Source organism: Rissa tridactyla, chromosome 9 (assembly GCF_028500815.1).
Source record: "Rissa tridactyla isolate bRisTri1 chromosome 9, bRisTri1.patW.cur.20221130, whole genome shotgun sequence".
Lineage (NCBI taxonomy): Eukaryota > Metazoa > Chordata > Aves > Charadriiformes > Laridae > Rissa > Rissa tridactyla.
Window position 1 is genome coordinate 15576007 of NC_071474.1, and position 21038 is coordinate 15597044.

The window sequence follows — 21038 nt, forward strand, 5'->3', positions numbered from 1 at the left end:
GAATTATTAGTTTTCTCCACTGACTTTTCTAGGGTTCATTATTTCAATATCCAACTAAGTGGTAAGAAGTCCTACAGGTGACAGAATGATACTATATCCATTATAGAGAAGAAAAACTGAACCAGAGAAATTAAGGACAACTGAATCTGGTAGATTCAGGCACTGAAATTCAGATACCTAAATACAGCATATACAATAACCCACTGTATACACAATAACCTCGGCTACAGCTTCCTTTACATCCCAGCTTCTTCATCATTTTGTTTGGGTCAGCAACATCATACTAGCAATCCTTTATTAAGTCCAAGTGATTAATACACCATTAATCAAGAAAGCTGGAATAAATGCATAACTTGGGGAGGGGATTGGAGAGGAGGAGGAAAATCCACACTCTAATACTGCATTCAACTGCCTCAACAATCAGACCAACTTCTCACCTTCCTTCCTTATTTTTCCTTATTTTATTTACCATTTATTTACAAATATTATATTTACCATATAATCATATGCAATAGCTGCAACAAGTAAAGAGGTTTTGCAGATAACATCCACTTTCTTTTACCAGACAATTTTGATTCATATCCCAAGCAAATCCATCTTGCAGAATGGGTCACATAACAGCCCCGGGGAAGCATCAATGTGCAGACATAAACTATGAAAAGCCTGCAAAACAATGGCAGGGGAGGCTTTTACAGAAAACTCTTTGATGCTACTTCCAATATGATTTGGGTTTCTGACTTTGCGTTTTTGTTGTGATTCTGTGCATGCAATCTTCCAGATTTAAACTCCAGGAAGACAAAAAAAAGAAAATCTAGAGAGGCAGAACTCTAGTTTCTATTCTAGCACTCTAGGTAAAAGCAGTTTTCCCATAACCCTAAAATCATTCATTTTGTCATTTGTCACGCATGAAAACTATTAAGAAAACTGAGCAAGTTCTTTACATGTGAATCAATAAGCACCAACTGAATATCAAAGTCCTGGTCATAAACAAACTGTATTTTCCACATCTGTAACTTGAAAAAGTTTGGCTAAACTTTTGAATTAAGGAAAAAGTTGTATCTGATAGATTTGTTACATACTCAAACTTTCTCCCCCTTCCCCCAGCAGATCCAAAGGAACATGTTCAAAAGGATTGAGGAAAGATCAGAATTGTTCGATTTTGACCAGATTTCAAAAAATTTTCCCCATAGTAAGGGAGGCTAAGAAACAACTAAACTGACTGTTTAATAACGTTAAAATAGAGAGCCTGAGGCATGGAATGTTTTAGTCCAACTGGATAGCCTCACAAAGCTACTAGCAACTGAAAATAGGATCTTGCAATGGGAAGGGCTATGCAACCCTTGCAGCATGCTGTGCTAATCTTCTAATAGAACTCCTATGCAATTCAAATACTAAGATGAAGGAAAAAAATAAAATCATTTGAGAGCTTTATAGTTACTTCTCCAGAAGTAAAGCAGAACTCGGCAAAGAGAGCCATGCTAGCAGACTAGGAATAATATCTCACAGTTTTAATGAAGTAAGTTCCTGCAAAGGACGCAACAAGTGTGCACTAACACAGAGATCATCACTGCCTGGACACAAAAAGAGCTGATCAAAGACAGGCTTGATAAAATATCCTGTTGGCTCAAAGACAACATTACTGACACTTCACACAGGTCACCGAACAGCTTTCAGATGGATACAGCTTTTAGTCTTCCTGTACCTGCAACCAAAAAAGAGTCACCTCCTTCCTTCTTGATAAAGTTAACTATTCCATCAATATTCTGCCGCAGTTTCGATGCAAAAGCCCTCCCCACCTGTCTGCCACTGAAGCGCAGGGACAGGTACTCCAGCACCAGCCACCTTCCAAAGATCCCCGCGCTCAGGAATTACGACCTCACAACAGAAGCCGCTTTCTGTTTAAACCCACGAGTTTATTGCAAAAAAACACTAAGGCACACACAAGATCTCACGCTCTCGGCATTGCAGGGAAGAGCACCGCCGCTCAGGCCTCGAACTACCCTTAGCACAATTTTAATTCACGCACCGCTCCGGTGCTTCGAACACCGTCTGTGACAAAGCCCGAAACAAAGACTTTATTCTTCAACCCGGGGGGCGGGAGCTGGGGGGAAGCAGCCCCGCTTCGCCCACCCAGCTCCCTCATGAGGAAGTTACCCAACGCACCCGAATTCCTCCGTCTGCAGGGGGAGGCTCGCTTTCAAAAACCAGCCTAGAGACAGAAATGCCGGTGCTAGGCGACACGGCAGCCGCCGGCTTACCGTCCGGGGCCGGCGCGGCAGCCGGTGCTGAGGGGAGCGGGCAGGGGCCCGCCGAACCCCCCCCTCACCTCAGCCCCGCTCCCCCACCCCGCCAGACAGCGGCGGGCCCGCAGGAAACCCCCCACCTTGAGGGGAGACCCGCCCGGGAAGCCGCCCGCCCTCGCGGCGGAAGGGAAGCGGGGAGCGCGAAGCGGAAGAGTGGTCGCAGGCCTCACCTCCTCGCCCGGCAGCCCGAACACCTCAGCAGGAGAGGCCGCCATGGCCGAACGGCGCGCACTCCCCGCCACCGTGTTTACCCGCCGCCACCGCCCCGCCGCGCGCCCCGCCCATAGCCCCGCCCAAAGCCCCGCGGGAGCGCGCCCCACCTCCTCCCGCCCCCCTCCGCCTCGTCTGATTGGCGCAGAAGCCCGCGCCACCGCCCACCCGGGGAGGTGGCGGCGCCTCCCGATTGGCTCTCGCTCCGCGCCCCGCCCGGAGACACGCGCCGCGCGGGCAGCCTGAGGCGAAGGGGGGTGCGGGGCCGCCTCTCTCAGCTCCAACGCGCCTCAGCGCGGCCCGAGGCTCCGGCCGGCTTGCCGCCTATCCGGGGTGGGTCCCTCCTCCCCGGCCCGAGGGACACCCCCTCAGCGAGGAGTGAGGGTCATGGGCGGAATAAAAGCGTTTTTCTAACATTTTCCCGGTGGTTTACATCATCGGGGTCTTTTCCACGTCTCTGAGGGCCAGGCGCAAGCTGTGGGAGCTCTGGCCTAAACCCAAGGGAACCTGGTGGAATTGCAAAAATTTGGGGGGAACTGAGGGGAAAAAATAATCCTTGCAGTGTGCAGAAAGGATCTCCTTGCCGGCCGGGAGGAGGTAGTGTCGCCTTCCAGGGTACTGGGAGGAGGAAGGAAGTCCTCGCTTTGTGAGGAGCTGACCTGGTGTAACACCCCAGTAGGGAGAATGCCAGAGGAGAGAAGATAAACTGTAAAAGCCTTGTCTGAAATCAAAGTAACAGAGTTGTAAAGACTTCCCATCTCTCGAAAGAAAAATCTAAAAACTCTGCCTCCCCCCCCCCATTCAAACTTACAGGTGGTACAGCAACATGTTAGTAAGGGAGCGTCTCAACACTTTGGCTGAAAGCTTGAGATCATTCCCAAATTGCCTTTCAGTGATGCTTCCCAGATATCACCCACCCTCCTGTTGAAGGACCTAGTTCCATGATGGTTTTGTAAATGGCTTCAATTCACATGACTTTCAACAGCTGCTCATGAATCACTTGGGAGTCCCTCCCTGGCTACCAGCCTTCCCAGCCAGCAGAGGACAACTGGAAGAGCTGTGCTAAAAAAAACCCTATAAATAGAGTGATTTAGTCTGCGCTTTGTAGCCATAAGCCTTTCTGAAAGCAAGCCTGAGCCAAACTCCTCTCCAGGCACTGCACAGCCCGCGAGTGCAGAGAACATACCTTCATTTTAGGATGAACGCATGGAAAATCATGTGTGTCGCTAACAACAAACAAATGTAGCAGCACATGTACTGGCAGGGAACCAGTGTCTTTCACCATCTTTCAGCTCATCCAGCCTAGCCCCTCACAACTTGGGTGACCTACTTCTCTCATCATCCGATGAGAACCTCTGCCCTTTTCAAAGCAAACACAGACCCAGGCTCAGCTTTTTGGACTGTTCCCCAAGCAGATCACAAAACACCCAGGTAACTAACACCTCCATGGCAGGGCTCAGGCAAGCCTGTGCCCGTTATCACACACTCTTGCGCTCTCCTCCCAGGGTTAGCAGGAGGTTCCAAGGAAAGGCAACCTCAACAGCAACATCAGTTTTTGCATGTTCCAAAATCAATTGTAGGATATTATGAAAAATTGGTGAGTGTCTGGGAAACAGACAAAGTGGCATCCGGGCAAGCGTCTCTATAGTTATGATCATCTATGAATATGAACAGATAGATTTACATGGGGAAAAAATGTGTTTTATTAGACCAACTGATACATTTTGGAAAAAAGACCCAGACAAGCTTTTGGGTAATTCAAAAGAAAGAGCCCCCTTCTACTTCTGGATCGAGCCTCTGGATACCCAACGTTTCTCTCCAGTTCCCTTCACTCGGTCCCCTTCACTCAGCCTTGCTTCTCCCAGCACAAGTTTAGAGGCTTGTCCAAATTTAAGTGGGAGGTTCCTGGGTGACGGCCAAGGAAGGAAAACCTGCCTAAGTTACAGCAGGCATGATTTCCACATCCAGTTACTTTGTGAAGCACTTGTTTCTGGGATTGTGCCTAACATTGACTGGTAAATCGTTCTTACAGCTTGCCAGAAATAGCATGTGGGTTTATGGCTGTTGAGCATGAGTACCTGGTTTTGCGGTGCTGCCTCTTACACTCTGCTAGAGCGTACAAACCATGCAAGACAGAAAGCATCAGACCCCAAAAAGCTTATGGTTTTTTTCAAAATTATATTGGTTAGTCTAATAAAAGATACTGGTTTATTTCTCCCTATAAATCTCCTACTGCAACATTACTGTTAATTGCCTGAACTCTGCTTGACTGTTTTTCCACAGTCTCAGTCTCAGCTTTTCTGTACACTAGAAGGCTATGAGAAGAAGCACTCTTAAGCATCCTGAAGTCCCGTTTAACAAAGGTTTTGTTTATGAGTATTTTATTAGCACATTAGTTATTGGGCTTTTTTGTAAGACATCAAAACTCAAACATTAAATTCTGAGTAATGTGTCGTTTCAATAACTTTGAAATTTGAAATAATGCCCTTTTGAAATTTACAACAGTAAACTCACTTTGTTATATTATATTTTTTAAGTAGCAAAGTGTAACGCAGCCCCAAAGAAGATCTCACTGATTCATTTTTGGTGTGGAAAGACCACTTATTTTCCAGAACAGGAGTTAAAACACAGTCAAATCCCAAATTTGTAAGTAGATGACCTGCTATCAACAAGGCTTGTATTTCTGGGTTTGTTACCTAGAGGCACCCATGTGCTAAGATAAGGTCTATGTGCATTTTCAGTGGGTTCAATAGTTATCTTCAATATTCCAGCAAGGCATCTAGCAGTTCACTCAAAATAGAAGAATTTTAAATTAAAGTATTCTTTTACTTAAAAACAAGGGAAAATTAACCACAATCTGTTAACAAACATTCAGTTCTTATGTAAGATACATATCTCCAGCATTTAATATTTTATTGTCTTATGCAATTACAGACTAATAGTGGAAGAGAGCTCTTCTGAGAGCTCTTCCTCTTTCTGCAAATAATTGATTTTCAGTTGCAGAGAATAACCTGCATTTGGATCATCTGAGTGCAACAGAACACTTTAACTGTGTATCAAGGCCATTAAAAACGTATTAATATTTTATGTCATTATTCCATCCCAATAGTGAGTTCTCATCTGGTAACAAAGAAGTTTGAATTCTCTTGCCATCTAAATTAACCTTCAGTGCCACAAAAGATCAAAAAATTACAAACTTTAAAAATATTTTCTGTCTCTCAGATGATGGCGTTCAGCCTGATAGACCCAATTTGTGGTCTGAATTTTATATACATTTACAATACTTGGTTTGTGTCTTTCTTTATTGTAAATGTTTTTATAAGCTGAAGAGAATCCATACACTCTAACACGGAACTGATTTGAAAAAAACAAAGCACTGTTTGTTTTTAAAGGAGGAAATAATGTGGGAAAAGGAGATTTGTTTCACAATTCCAAAGGGTTATCATAATCAAATAATCTTTAGCTTAAGAATATATATTAATTATAGTCATGGTTAACTTACAAAATCTGGGACATCAAATGACATTGAAGGATGTTTGATCTTATTAAATATAGGCTACATTTTTGCTACAGAGGATTTTAAATCAAATTGGATAAATTATCTTCACTGCTCTTCCTTTAAACTGAAGGAATCATAAGTCATTTTAACTACAATTAAACAAAAAATCCGGATGCGAGTGACACACACAGATTTTTGTCCTATTGTCTTTTGTTCTACTGAGTCACACAATAGAAAATGTTATGATGAACCACTCACAATGTCATAGTGTCAGGTACATGGAAAACTACACACAAGAGGGAACTAATAGAAAAAATGTATATTGCTAGTGAGTCATTGCTATGACTAAGAGAAGTAAATACCTATTGATAGCCTAGTAATCTCAATTTCTCTACTACCATGGCAATGACTCACTAATGAGACTAATGTCAGAAATATAGTTTAAGAGCCCAAGACTGAACACTCTTCTTGGCTCTACAGTTACGTGCAAATACATGCTAGATCCTGGTGCTTAATACTAGAATTCACAGAATCATAGAATTGTTTGCGTTGCAAGGGACCTTAAAGGTCACCTAGTCCAACCCCCCCTGCCCTGGGCAGGGACACCTCCCACTAGACCAGGTCACTCAAAGCCCCATCCAGCCTGGCCTTGAACACCTCCAGGGATGGGGCATCCACAGCTTCTGTGGGCAACCTGTTCCTGTGCCTCACCACCCTCAGAGTAAAGAATTTCGTCCTAATATCTAATCTAAATCTCCCCCCTTTCAGTTTAAAACCATTAACCTTCGTCGTAACTCTACTTTCCTGTAGGCCTCCTTTAAGTACTTTTTCAAATTTCAAACACAACAAAGCAAGATGCAAAATTGATACAAAGATGAAAGCTCAAATTGTGTAAGCAAGAACTTCAGTCTTGTAAAAGTCATCCCAGACTGACTGTTTTCTCTGCATTGCTTTGCAACTTGACTGCCATTAACTCACGCTCAGGTTTTCACCAGCCCCTCACTGCTCCTTTTTATTCTCAGTTCTCCAAAGTCACTGGTTCTGTTTTCCTCAACTTTTCTTCTTTCCCTTAAAAGCAACATATCTTCTGTTTGGACACGTGTTGCTTTCTGTGTTGCCTGCTGCCAAGCCACTGCCTCCAGCTGTCTTAAACCCTACAGCCCTACTTGTCCCTGCTGGATGACAGCAAGGTGTGTCTGTCAACCAGGGACAGACCAAATGTGAAACAGAAATTCTCCACTCAAGTAGCTCCTTTTCAGGGCAGCCTGCAGACAAAATTTACACTGCTCCCAAAGCGTGGGTCTGTGTTCTCAAGGCACTAACCATACCTGCCCTGGACCCGCTCCCTCCACCCAACTCTTGCAGAGATCCCCTGTCCCCCAGGAAAGTTGCTGAGATCTCCAGCTCTCACATGGGGAAGGCTGAGAAGGGAAAGATGTAAGAAATGTTTTTCCTAATTTCTGTGACTAGTATAACAGTTTACAAGCGATTTCTTTTGGAAAGCTCTCTGGCTTGATGAGCAAACCTGCATAGTAAGAAGAGCAACTGCGGTGGAGGTGGAAAGTCACACTCATTTTGTGCATATGCATTTGAATGAAGTGGTAAACACTTGTCTGAATCACCACCACTCAGATGTCATCTTTCTCTCCTTATTTTCAGCTTGAGGGGGAGGAGAGCTGCCAGAACAGAAACCCGGAGGTGCTGAGCTCCAGTCAACTGCTGTCACACCGTTCCCAGCTTAATTCACCACCAGTGATCCCACGGTTAACACAGTCATTGTGGATATTTCTGCTAACAGTTCAACCCATTGCAATGTTACAGAAGTAAGATCTTCCTATAGATGATGTATTTGGGCTTTTCTTCTTTAAATACCTTAAGGCTCCATTCTCCATATATGTAAGAAGTACTACGTGCTATATGCTCTTTGCCAGTATCTAAACCACTGCTAAGAGCAGAGGAAGCTACTGCAGCACTCATGCACTCCCGCCTTTACTCCTCTCGTTTTCACACAAGATGCTCTTTGTATTGTTTCTCCCTTATTCCATTAGGAAAATGGGAATAGTAAGTAATTGCTATTTTAAGTTGGGTTTAATTACTTCTGAGATTTTTTTAGCATTCAATTATTTTAGAGTACACAGATTTTAATGTGTTGTTCTTGGTCCACTGATTGGCTTCCAATGAACTTGAAAGTGTTTCCAGTGGGAATTAATTACCCAAAAGGCGAAACTAGTTGTAATAGTGCACCATCCAAGAAGTGTCCACGCACCTTCAAGTCTGGCTGGCATAGAAAGTAATCCCACAAGAAAGTTCTCCTAAACCCCACAATGTCTGATAAGGATATAGGGCTTTGTGCATGCTGTAAAAGGATACCTATTAGTGAGAAGACTATTACCTCTGCCAAACAAAGGGAAATGCAAATATCCTCCTGTATTACATAGCTGCCTTTTGTAAATGTTACTTACAAAAAAAAAGTGCGACTTCAGATAATTCCTAAAGCAGCAAAATAATTCTAAAGTTATGTGCAGTATAACAGGTCTTCAGCAATTCCTTATTAGTAAGCACTGAGGTCTCCTGTTTTGTTCTTGCAGAGACAGCCATTTTAGGCCCCAGCATTAGTTTTGCTTTCCACAAGTAATTCTCGTCAGAGTAGATTTTAGTTATGCCATTGGCACAAGAACCTCTGAGTGGGGCCTCTTGGACATGGGCATTTCGTCTCCCCTCTCATCTATACATACGTAGTAGGAGGGATCGTTCTGATTTTCAAAGCAGTTTGAAATAGAATCAAATAGCATTTGTTCCAGTCAGAAATAACCATTGCTAATACACAGCTTTTTAAACAGCACATTTCAAAATGTCTCTTCTTGTCTCAGAGCAAGAAGAAACTGGGCTTATTCTCTCTGGGAACTGATTATTACAGCCCTTGGAACAAGTGTCCTGTTGAAATAGTGGTAGATACAGAGCAGACAAATTGAACACTCAAGGATATTTTTGATAGGGAAAGGAGACGAGCGAGTCCTAATCAGTTAGTTTACAATGTGATACAGTTATACAGCTGTGTTTTCCCCTCCATACTGAAAACAAAAGAAGGATATTTGAGAAGAGCCCAATAGCTCTCTAAAATAAGCGTGTTGAGAAGCACAGATCTGCAGTGATGGGTAGGTCAGCTACCCGAGGAAGGCTGCAGGGACAGTCACTTCTCTTGATTGCTAGTAGCCACCCTCCTCCACATGGCGCTCAGCAAACCTGAGGCTACAGATGGACTCAGCCCCAGCGGCAGCTTGGTAGCGCCCTGTTCAATTCAGTCTTCATAAAAATCCACTAGCACCAAGTTAATAACTGGACACAAGGCTATTGACTCCTCAACAGAGATATATTTTCAGATTCCTATGCATCTCCTTTTTCCTATCTTTAAGATCCATGAAGGCTTTAAACACAAGCTTAGATTATTTGATAGAATTTCTGTACTACTCTCAAAACATTTCTACCAAAAGTGGCTACTTGCATGCATAGGTAGGTTAGAATGGAACCTTCCCACAAGCTCCTGAGACTCATTTCCATCCTTGGCCCAATTTTCAAGTACAATTTTAACATTTGTGTCAAAAACACCCCACATTACAACAGAGTATGCACCAGATCAGTAGCATATTGCTAACATTATTTGAAACATCAGGTTGAGATCCACCGAAAATTTGATCCTAATGGGCATCATCTAAGTGCCAATGATGCATAACTTATCATAATCCATATATTATCCATATCCAGTTTATTAAAAGGAAGCTGACAACAGAGGAAAGATGAGCCACAGGGACAAAAATGGACTTTTTTAATGATTGCAGAGTTGAAGCATTACCAGATATAGAAAATGGGTAGGCAGGCTCAGGAAGAACAGACTCAGGAGGAGCCACGACAAAGCCATTGGAGAATAGATATGCAAATGTTCCAAGGCAAGACACCTTGAGTATTTACATCACTAGTAGAGTCTCTCCTACTTATGCAAAGCACATAGCAGGAATGTTACGGTCTATCAGGAACTAAAACCACTTGGTTATATATGCTACATTATATGAAGGTGGTCTTCTATTTTGGGTATTTAAACACTGCGATCTGCAGAATGAAATTGATGTCTTTTTTAGCACTGTATGTTTTCTAAGTAAATTTCTCCATGTCCTCAGTTCACTTTTGATTTAATTGATCTGGCCTTGCTTAATTTGTATTTTACCTTTTTTTCTTTTTTTAACAAGTTGAGCAGGAAAGGCAAAAAGAGACTAGAAGATTTGCAATTTTATTAGGTAAGTTAATTATGCAGTAGGAGGTGCTGGTTTATTATGATAGCAGTAAAAGAGGTGCTCAAATTCTGTGAAGGGTTGCTTAAAATGCCATTTGCTAGAGCTAGCACTATAAAGAAAGAGAGGACAGGACAGGCAGTTTTACAACCTTTCAGATCTCTGAGCTATGATGCAGCACTGAACAGGCCTGCAGTCCACACGCAAATCCTGCCCGTGGAAAGGTCACCACATTTTGGTCATTTGAGCTATTATAGGATTTTCTTATAAGAAAACAACGCTGTTCCTAACTTCTCCTGTCAAGCAGAAAGGATGCTCTCATGAGAACTTCTTGCTGCACTTTCAGATAAAGGCAGGGACGCGCAGGTGGTGTAATTGCCGGCACAGAGTGGGAGCTGCCTCCAGGCTCCTCTGTTACAGCTACCTGGCTAAGTGTTCCCTGCAGCCAGGGGATAAGCACAGGACAACACAGGGACAGCACAGCGCAGCACAGGCCTGGGCATACTCCGCTTAACTGTTCCGTGGATCACTAACTCCTTGATGTGTAACGGTCTTCTGCTCTGGATGATTACAGGTAACTATTGGAAACGCTACACAGATGAAAAGTTTTACATGAACCACAAAGTTTGCAAGTTTTATTGCAGTCCCTTATAAGCATTATTCAGAGACATCTTAAGCTTCCAGACAGGTCACTGCTCATTTCTTAAATTTGGAATAGCTTTCTAGTTATTCCACAATCTGTAAGCCTCACTATACATGTTTCTTGCATTTCCTCTCCTTATCCAAGCTTAACTCCCCTTTGTAGGAGGGCAGCAAGATCTGAGCATTGGTTATCTCTGACTTATGCACCAGAGGAGGCCTAGAAAATTAAGTTTGCTGTCAAATGAATTTGATGATTATCAAATATTATGCTTAAACTTTACCTGAGTAAGAGCAGCCATGCTACAGAGTCACATCCAGTTAGGTTTTACTCAACCCTCCAGCCTTGATGCACGCACTGACAAAGAGCGGTTGGAAGGAAGCTTCAGAGGTCACCTAGTCCATCTACCCCAGCTCTAGTGCAGTGAACTCAGATCGGGCTTCTAGATCTTGGGTCCAGGGGAGCAGCTTTCACAGGGGCAATTTATTTTGGGACCTCATAATAATCCAGGGCTTCTTTTTCTGGAGAAGATGATGGTATCAATTGCCAGAGACACTGTATAGACTACACGAACCACCGTCTAATTTGACACAGCAATCCTTATGACCCTAGAGGGGGAATTCTGTTTACCAGAAAACCTGCTGCATTCACACATACAGATTTATATTTCTGGAGATGTAAAAATATTTCTAAGTAGTTGTTCAGAATTTACTCTCGATGTCTTTATTAAACATATAAACATCTAGTCTTTTTGAAACCTACATAGTTCGTAACTTCAGCGTTTTGAGGTAGTTATTTTGATCATGCATTTAGTTCTGACATTTCCACCTTTATAAGTGTTTCCTGTTAGTCCATTTCCATTCACAGTCACAGATTTGTTTGCTCTTATCGCACTTTTTATTAACCATTAAGGCCAATTCTTTCCAGTCTACAGCTGAGAGGTTCTGATTAAAACCTATGATTACTTCAGATGAACTATCGATTTCTAAAATAGCCTTTTATATCTCCTACAATATATTCCATGTCATTCCTCGCGAATCTTTAATTGCCATTTTTTTATGGCTGTGGAACATGAAGAAATCATGTCCATGAATTGTTCAGAGAAAACAGTTGAGAACTCTTTTCAGAGCACACTAATTTAGAATCCAGTGAGATATATTAATAGCATTCCCTCCAATGTCACGTTAAAATTAATCTTTCTGATGCTCTTTCATTCATGTTGTCTCATTTATGTCTCCCTGATGACTCTTTTTCTTTCTTGATGAACCTAAGGGATTTTGATCAAATTGCCACCTGCCAACTCACCTCAGCACCTCTCTAGCCTGGGACAGAGACTGCTAACCAGTGCTCTCTTTTTGCATGAAAACCTGAATATTTATTCTCACCCTCATTTTCTCATAGACAGTTTCTGCTCTGTGGCAATACTTTTCCATTGCATTCACATAAACTGTGCTGGGAACGCTGCTGGGTTTACATACAATTTTACAGCCCAAATAAAGGGCTCCATAGGTTTTCCCCTTTATGACAGCAAGTCAAGCTGTACCATAACACTATCATGTAGGAGTGCTTTGCTAGTATTGAAAAGCAAAACCAGCCAAGCACTGCCACTGTGGACGGCTATACCAGCAATGGGATGTTGTACGTCACAACAGCAAGAGCCACCACCCAGGCACAAAACGAACTTTTCAACCAGCACCCACACCAGGAGGAAAGCGGCACAGAGGAGCTGAACGTGACCAACAACTCTAACCAGCACAACTATCATCACCATGTTCTGAAGTACAGCTTGGCCAGAATATTATTTTAATGTGCGATGGCAAATTTGAACTGTCAGGTTCAACTGTAAGTTGCAGCTGTTTTTATCCCCCAAACATAATAGCATCACCACAGAAGTAGCTTCCACTTAGAAGAGATACCTACAGAAATGGAATATAAAGACAAGTGAATGTCAGAAGCACATTACCACCATTACTCTGAGAGAGTGACCAAGGCTGCCTCATGCTCAGCTTTACGTGTTATGACTGGGCTCAGCAACTGCAGCAAGTTGGTACGACTGGGCAGCTGTGATCTGTCTTCACACAAAAAGCTCTGTATTTCAGGTCAACCTTAACACACATTTTCCATATAAAGAAAAAACTCCAGAAGTCATTTTAATATAAAATGCTTTTATTGTTTTTGAAAACATTTAAAAAACAATTTTTGAGCACTTTCAATAAAAAAAATAACTGAAATGCTACTGCAATATTCAACTACTGTAGTTTCAGCAGTACAACAGACAACAAAACACTGGGGAAGAGGGGAGAAACTGGATTTCCTGCACTAAATGAAAACGTGGAACAGGGGTTTTTCTCTCCTTACGGTGCAGTAAATAAAGCACAGTATAGTACAAGACTATTATATGAACCTCAGATGCACTGCACAAGAAACGCTTTCCTTCTTTTCAGTTCAGAAGTCAGTGCTTATTGCAATTATTTGCAAATTATTTACTTCATGAATTCTTATCATGATAAAATGATGCAAAAATGTTTTTCAACACCAGAACAATAAAAAATAATCCAAGAAAGGAACATATTCAACAATAACTAAGCTGAATTAGTTAACATAAAAAAGTAAGTAACTTGTGAATAACTATGCTCACCTGGTTAACACTGAACCAGTTTCAATACAGCAAAAGAATAAAAAAAATAAAAGTGGTTACAGGAATATATCTAGTACTGTACAAGATTAAGTCATTAACACTCATGCACGTTTTGTGATCATGTATTAACATGGTGAAGCAAACTAAACTTAATTTTTCCTGCTGTAATATTCTCATGTAAGAGAATAAGAAATAGAAATATCTCATTGAGATCAATGCACATTGCTACATAAGACAATTTCACCTGTCACTTTTAATGACATTTTGCCTTTTAATAATGAAACACATTAAAAAGGGTTTTTTTTTGTTTTGCCTTTTTTTTTTTTTTTAATCTGTGGGCCGTATTTGTTGCATTTATCCTAAGGAATGTGCCTGCCACAGGTTCAACAGAATTTTAGTGCAATATATGAACCCAGGAAGTTTGCTGGACTAACCAACCAACCAAATTTAAAGTGTTTGCTGCAATACTGTACACAGGGTACAAATTCACTAGTTTGAATACTTAAGCAAAAACTGCTATCAAAATAATTTCTCACGTTAGTAGGAAGCCAATAATGTAAACAAGGGGTCAGAACTGTCTCAAATTCTTAGTTTTGGAGTATCTGACGCAGACAGGCTTCCATTTGTTAAAATCACAGAATTTTCCTTTGGGTATTGCATACTTTGGTGTGCAGTAGTGCTCTGTCTCAATGTATCGTAAAGAACTAACTAGCACTAAGTACAGGGACCTAACATTATTAATTATAACACCAACACACAAACACCTCTAAAATAATACATACCAATGTACAAAGCTGTGCCTGTGCCTTGGATTTTACTTGAAACAATCCTTATTGAATTTAGCACTTCTTAAATTAAACAGATATTTGCTTTAAATCCACTGATTATAGAATATTTCTGATAATTAAGTCACATGTTAGGCCCAATGTAATGCTTGTATTTAAAAATCATTTTAAACGCACTTTTAAAAACCTTTGGTGACGGCTGCATAATTTCGAACGCACCAGCTTTAAATCTACTCTTGCTTTTCTGAGAAACGTTCTTAAAAAAACCTAGTAGAGTTAGACAAAAACTTATTTCCCCCAAGGCCACCTCAGTCTTAGTGTTAGTGACCTGGAGGCGAGGCCGGCACGTCTGCGGCTTCTCCCCGCAGCGCCGGCGCTCGCACCCTGCCCTGTGCCTCTCCATTGGAAGGTAGCTTTCACCTATTCACAGTAGTGCTGGCACTTCACACAGGGTCGGGGTCCGAAAAGAGAGGTGCCGAGTGTCTCTCGGACCCAGTGAAGTCAAGAAGGTAAGAGGATGTTCAGCACATCTCTGGCGAAAGGCCATGGGCAGGTACAGAACTCAAGCCCTAAGTTTAGTCTACGAGAAAAATGGTTCAAGCCTTACTGACAGACTCCTGGCAAGACAACATGCAGAAGGCAACCATGCAGTTTTCAGTCTCCTCCCCATTTCCTTAACAAAACTTAAAAGGGTCACTTGGTCTTAAACGAAGCAAACCACACCATCGCACATCCATGTGCTTCAAGGAGGGATCTGAACTCTCCAAGTTTGTTCCTGACGAAGCGGCAAAACTTCTGATGCAAGCACAGTGAGATCAGGCCCCCATAAGGTGCTATAGCTTGGCACAACTGTTTGTCCCTGCAGAAGAGGCCACAGAACGGTGATGAACGGGAGCAAGAGCAAGAGAAGCCGTGGTACCCCAGCACCTCACGTGCCAATGCAGCAGCACAAGTTGAATCAGCGCCGCCAAAAAAATTGACCAGTACTGGGATCTCAAGTCATTAGCGAAAACTGAAGAAACAGAGGACCCCCAAGACACTTAGTAAATCCAGGGGGGCACAATAAACCTCCCCCTTCATAAATGCATGACTGCTCATTCAAAGAAATAATGCAAGAGAGGAAAACGTTTTCCACTCTGTTTTCTAAGTGTCAATTCACAGAAGAAATAATTGATTTTACGCTAAGCTTAAGGGGTGGTATTGTAGCATCCTCAGCGCATCACTTCTGTAAAAGCTCACCTCTGCAAGTCCTCTTTCTAGCATCAGGCCCGTGGCCGGTTAAGTACCTCTCTCTTTTGACCATGAGAGAGATCCATGCCATGCTGATAAAACAAAAGGTCTTTTTCGGTTCAAGTGAACCAGCAAGGCAAAAGTGTAAATCTCATTTTCCAAAGGGGCAGCTAAGGACTTCTGAAAAAAAATAAAAATTAGATTCACCAGTCCTGTCAAATCACTTATGAAAATGGAATTCAGACTCCTAAAACAGTAAGTACTTTTAAAAGAAGTTTTACCAAAAGTAAGATCACATGTCTTACTGTGTATCTGTAAAGTGCCTGGCAGTATTATGGCTCTGTATGAAATATTTTTAGATCAACCACATTTTCTAATATTTTAGTCATCTTTTGTTTGAGTGAAAGAGAGTGAGCAAGAAAGACAGAAAGGCTCAACCTACTGAAATACAGAGAAAAGAACATCTTCCTACACCCTCCACTAGCTTAGGAAAGAGCAAACTTAAAAAATTAATCTTTAAAAATAGTATTTTAATGAGCTCCGGCAGCTCTTTTATTTAAAAAAAAGAGGGAAAATATCACGTTCCTTCTCTGGCATTGATAAATAATTAATCAGTACCTATCACTTTAAAATAGGGTGTTAGGCCTAGATTAAATCTCAGTGCTCAAAATCTTTTTGCATGAATTTTACCTAATATAAAAACATCGAAGTGAGAACTAAAATATCAAGTATGTCATGAATATTAATGGGTAAAATAACTACATAGATTTATTTCTCTTAAATAAAAAATTTAGTGCATCTTTCTTTTTCCGTGATCATTCCTGTCAGTTTTTCCTATCTCTGCATTTTGCTAGAGATGGCAATGGCACCAGCGCTACGGAGATTTCCCATCGTTCACCACTGAGCAGTGCTCAAGATCAGGCACCTGCATGTCACCTGGTTCACTCGTACCCTACTCCCCACCGCCTGCCTATCTGCAGGCACCCTGCGTTTCCGACCTGAACGACAAAGGTCAGTAAGGATCATCCACTACGAAGTAACAAGCAATACAAAGTACGGAAAGCCTACCAACGAGCTCGACTTAAAACCCTCCCAAAGCCTCAACCATAGCTGTCACTGCTGGCTGGCTATTAACCACTACAATAAGAAACGTTGAATGGGAAACACTATAAATTTCAAATTTTAATACTGGCTCTTTGATAGCCCATCACCTTCAGAGATTTGTTTAGAATTGGTAAGACTGCCTTTTCCCTGCTGAAGAATGAGCAACGGTACAGCAAACTTTTTTAAAAATGCCACAATACATAGCAAGTGTTTCTGCTGCGGGAGGCACTTCCATTAAGACAAATACAATACGTCTGTCTTTTAGATACAGTGTGCTACATACATATTATAAAACAAGATTAACCCAACATTTCAACAGCAGGATGATCCTTACTCTCCATCCACTCAAAACCTGGTGTAGTCATTGAGTTAATGGATTCATTGCAGATTTGTTGAAACAAGGGGTCATTTTTTAATTCCTCCAGTGTAGCATCATCGTCTTGTCCCTGCTGACGACCTGGATCAAACAGTAGATTTGTGTCTAAAGTGTTCAGATCGTTAATGCTGCCTGAGAGCTCGGAAGACAACCTGATATCGCTGGAAAAGACAGATGCAACATTATTGAGATCTGATGCCACCTGATTCACCAGCTGCTGGTTTGTTGGCAGACTGTCCTCCCCTAAAAGGTCTTTTACAGTGCTGCTAAAATCTAATTGCTGCTCTCCGATGTCTGATTGTGCTTGGTTATCTCCAGAAGAAAAACTGATCTGATCGGTGCTGCTATTTTTTGTGAGGTAATTTGGTGTTTGGAATTCATAAACTGAAGTGCTGGAATTGATCATATTTTGTGGGTTGGCACTAGGAAAAGCGGCGGATGTCTCTAAAATCTGAGTGAGATTCATCCTGGCTGTGTAATTTGAGGGCATGTTGTTCATCCCCAAACCTCTCACTGCATCATCGCTATCAGAATCAAGTTTGTTTAACAACACATTGGTTATTTTTTTAGTGTTTGTTTGTTTCTGAAGAGATGGGAAGGCTGTCTGCATCATCACAGTCAACGGGACCGACTGGCTTCTTTGCGCTATGTTATTGGCACTGGTGTCTGCATGGATATTAGCAAATACGTTGTGAACTTCGGGAGTCACCGGACTTCCAAAAGGTGTCAGGTTAGAACGTGGTATATTTGAAACAGGGTAAACAGTGCTTCCACTGAGATTACGCTGGCGATGGACAGCAGGGCTCACGCTCCGGCATCTCAGACTGTTGTTGAGAGAAGAACTGGTTCCTTTGTTGTCCAAAGGAGCAGGAACAGCAAAGCCCTCTTGCTTGGTGGTGCTACTGACAGGGGCTGCCTGGTGCTGCACAGGTGAAACAGGAGTCACCCGACCGAAGTGAGTATCATGGTGGCGTGGCTGAGATTGGTACGACTGGCCAGGAACGGCAAAAGCGTGAGGTTTCCTGAAGCGGTCTTCCACCAGCTCCTGATAGCTCGTAAGGATGCCGTGGTTTGCAACTGAGGAATTGCTAACCCCACTGTAGCCGTTATTCATCCACTCAAGCTTGGTTTTGTCAGGATGGGTAGCCATAGGCCGCTGCATTGGCTTCACTGGACTACTTGATATAATGCTGGCATCGTGGTAAGCCATACTGGAGCTGATGGGAGTGAATGCAAATGGGTTTCGGCATTCCACAGGACTTGGAGGGACGCTGCTACTGCAGTTTGAATGGGGTGTGCCGATGGGCGTATGGCGGCTGCTTCCTAGAGCACTGTCTACGGGAGTTGTCTGAGCCAGCCTCGAACAAGGGCTCTCTCGGGACATGTTCTGAGATCCAGCGATCATTTCGGAGGTGGGTGTTGGAGTCGGGGTGGGGGTGGGCGTCGGGGTGGGGGTGGGGGTAGGAGTGTGAATCGGAGTGCTGTTGTTATGGATCGAATGGTAAAAGTGCGTGCTGCTTGGATGAGATGACACAGGAGCTCCTTGAGCTGCGGTCTGACTCTGAAGTGCCATTCCTAGACAACCGCCATAAGGATGAGAATTATTCATGGACATTTGCTCCTCCATGAGCACCAGCTCCTCCACAATGCTGTCCTGGGTAAGGTCATCATCAAAGGAAAAGAAGTTTTCGTTTGACTGAGGGACTGTATGTTCAAACTCTTTCAGCTCAGACTGCAGAGCTAACTGATTTGAGGGCTGTGCTTGTATTTGAGCCAAGGAGGAGTCCTGGATCTGGCTCTGTAACTGCTGGTTGTATGCATCCTGCTGTATACCTTCGCAGTGCACTGGTTCCCACGCTGATTCCTGTAAGTCACTAGAGCCAGAGTGCCCTGCGATAGTCATAACACTGATATCTGGCTGCTGTTCACAATTCACAGATGCAAAGTCGGAGGTTTTGGTGATATGGTGCCACGTATTTGGGTTAAAGCTGCCATCAGATTTTGAATCGTTTTCTATGATAAACATGTTTCCTTCCAATTTTACTTTTATATCTGGAGATGATGCTGATGCAAGCTGCTGTCCTAAAGTAGAATCACTGGTATTTAAATTGGTGCTCAAAGAAAGGTCTGTTGCTAAGTTTGCTGCAGCTGTAGAAGGTACAGGTATCTTTGCAGGTACCTTGCTGGGAACTTGAGAAAGTGTTGCTGTATTGTCACTGTTAGCTAACGATCCAACGTTCGGAGACTTCTTAACACTGTTTGCTTTTTGACCCTCCACAGCATTACCAGCTGAAAGCTGCTCCACCAGTGGTTTCTTTACAGGTGGTACCTGGGAATCCTGAAGTGTAGAAGGTTGTCGCTTTCTTGGACTTTTAGTGCACGTTTTGTCTTTAATTGTAGACTCACCAGTAGGAGGTGAACCAATGCTGGTGCTGGACAAGTTCTGACTGGCAACTGAGAGCTTTAGAGTGCTTTGATTATTGCCTGCTGAAGAAACTGGTGTGATCTCATTAGATTGTATTTTGTATTTGGTCCCTGCTTCTTCAGCTCCCTGATCACAGCCCTTAACTGGTTTTGCCTCTGTGACATCATCAGCTGAAACCTTCAAGGTTGCAACTTCAAAATTAATTAGTTGAGCAGGAGGCAGGTCAGGGGTTGCCTTGACGGATTTAGATACATCAGAGCTCTCTTGGCCCTGTACTGAGTTCTCATCCAGCAATGCTTCTGGTTCCATTTTGATCTTGACTGCAGATGTGGCTACAACAGTGCTAGGCTTGGATCCTGGAGACTGAAGTGACACAACAGATCCATTTTTGATCTGTGGACCAGTCCTCCCTTCTTCCGCTGCTCCTGCACTACTGCTAACTGAAGACGTCTGCTTGACGGGCACACTACTGCTGCTTGGGGCAAGAGATATTGCTGTCATTTTAACCACATTTAAGGAATTCACATGTGGAGCTGGCACAACAGTCTTGATTGGGCTACTGGTAAAGAGCACCGTTGTGGGAGAGCGGATGGTGAGAGCACTGGTATTTGCTGGCTTCGGTAAGATCTGTGGGTAGCGATGCCGGGCAGAGCGGTCACCAACTGGGCTGGCGGGAACGTTCTGGGGAGTCTTTGGTGACTGCTTGACTGATTGCATGTGCTGAGTGACCACCTGAACGTTGAGTGGCAGGACCTTGCTATCAGACGATCCCATAGGACTTGGAGACGTCACCAACTGCCTGGTCCTTGGCACCTGCAGAGAGAGAAACAGAAAGGTGTGGCGATGAAGCAAGAAAGTCCCCAAAGCCCAGAGACCATCTCATCCTCGAGCATTTCAAAGGTGAAGGACAACACAGCTCAATACACCAAAGCTAGGGAATGTCAGTTTGAAACAAAACAAGCTCTTCAACTACATACAAGACAATTTCTATTTGTCTGCCTAAGGACTGGTAGACAGATATTTAAGGTATGAAGCACTGGTCTACACACTAGTCTGCTCTTCTGCTAATGAAATGGTCATTCTCACAGAATCCTTTACCACGTGGAACAGACATACAAAGGTTAAAGAGGAGAGGATGTGTTCAAAACACTGCTCATTGTTAAGGTTTCAAAAGCGAGTTAAATACAAAGGCACTACCAGGCAGAAAAAATGGCTTACCCATTGAAATCAACACCACAGCTAACATCTTAAAAACAAATAACCTTCCCTCCCCCCCAGCCCAGTTTTGTATGGCTGAAAGACAAAGATGTTCCATACTACAGACATTCATGCAAAAATAAAACTGTTGCTGCTATCACTAAACGCGCCGGGCCAATGAAAGGCAATTCAGATTCCATATTAGGGGCTCAGCGACCCACATCCCGGTGTCAGCTCCCTCATCTGGTTAAACCTCATCTCAAGGGCAATTATTTGCACATATAACCTTAATTATTGCTAGCTGAAATCCCACTGTCAAGGACTTCAAAGACAAACTTGGCCTGTGCT

At 42.9% G+C, this 21038-nt stretch overlaps 1 protein-coding gene across 3 annotated transcripts in view; it reads right to left on the minus strand.

Moving 5' to 3' along the window:
* Positions 1–13080: 13080 nt before the first annotated feature.
* The window catches only part of RFX7 (regulatory factor X7), a 52050-nt gene continuing 44092 nt past the window's right edge, over positions 13081–21038 (minus strand). For all 3 annotated transcript variants that reach the window (XM_054214134.1, XM_054214137.1, XM_054214136.1), the window contains one exon: positions 13081–20306. In XM_054214134.1, the coding sequence (XP_054070109.1) occupies positions 16992–20306 (3315 nt within the window). In that variant the 3' untranslated portion in view covers positions 13081–16991. The remainder of the gene's footprint in view (positions 20307–21038) is intronic.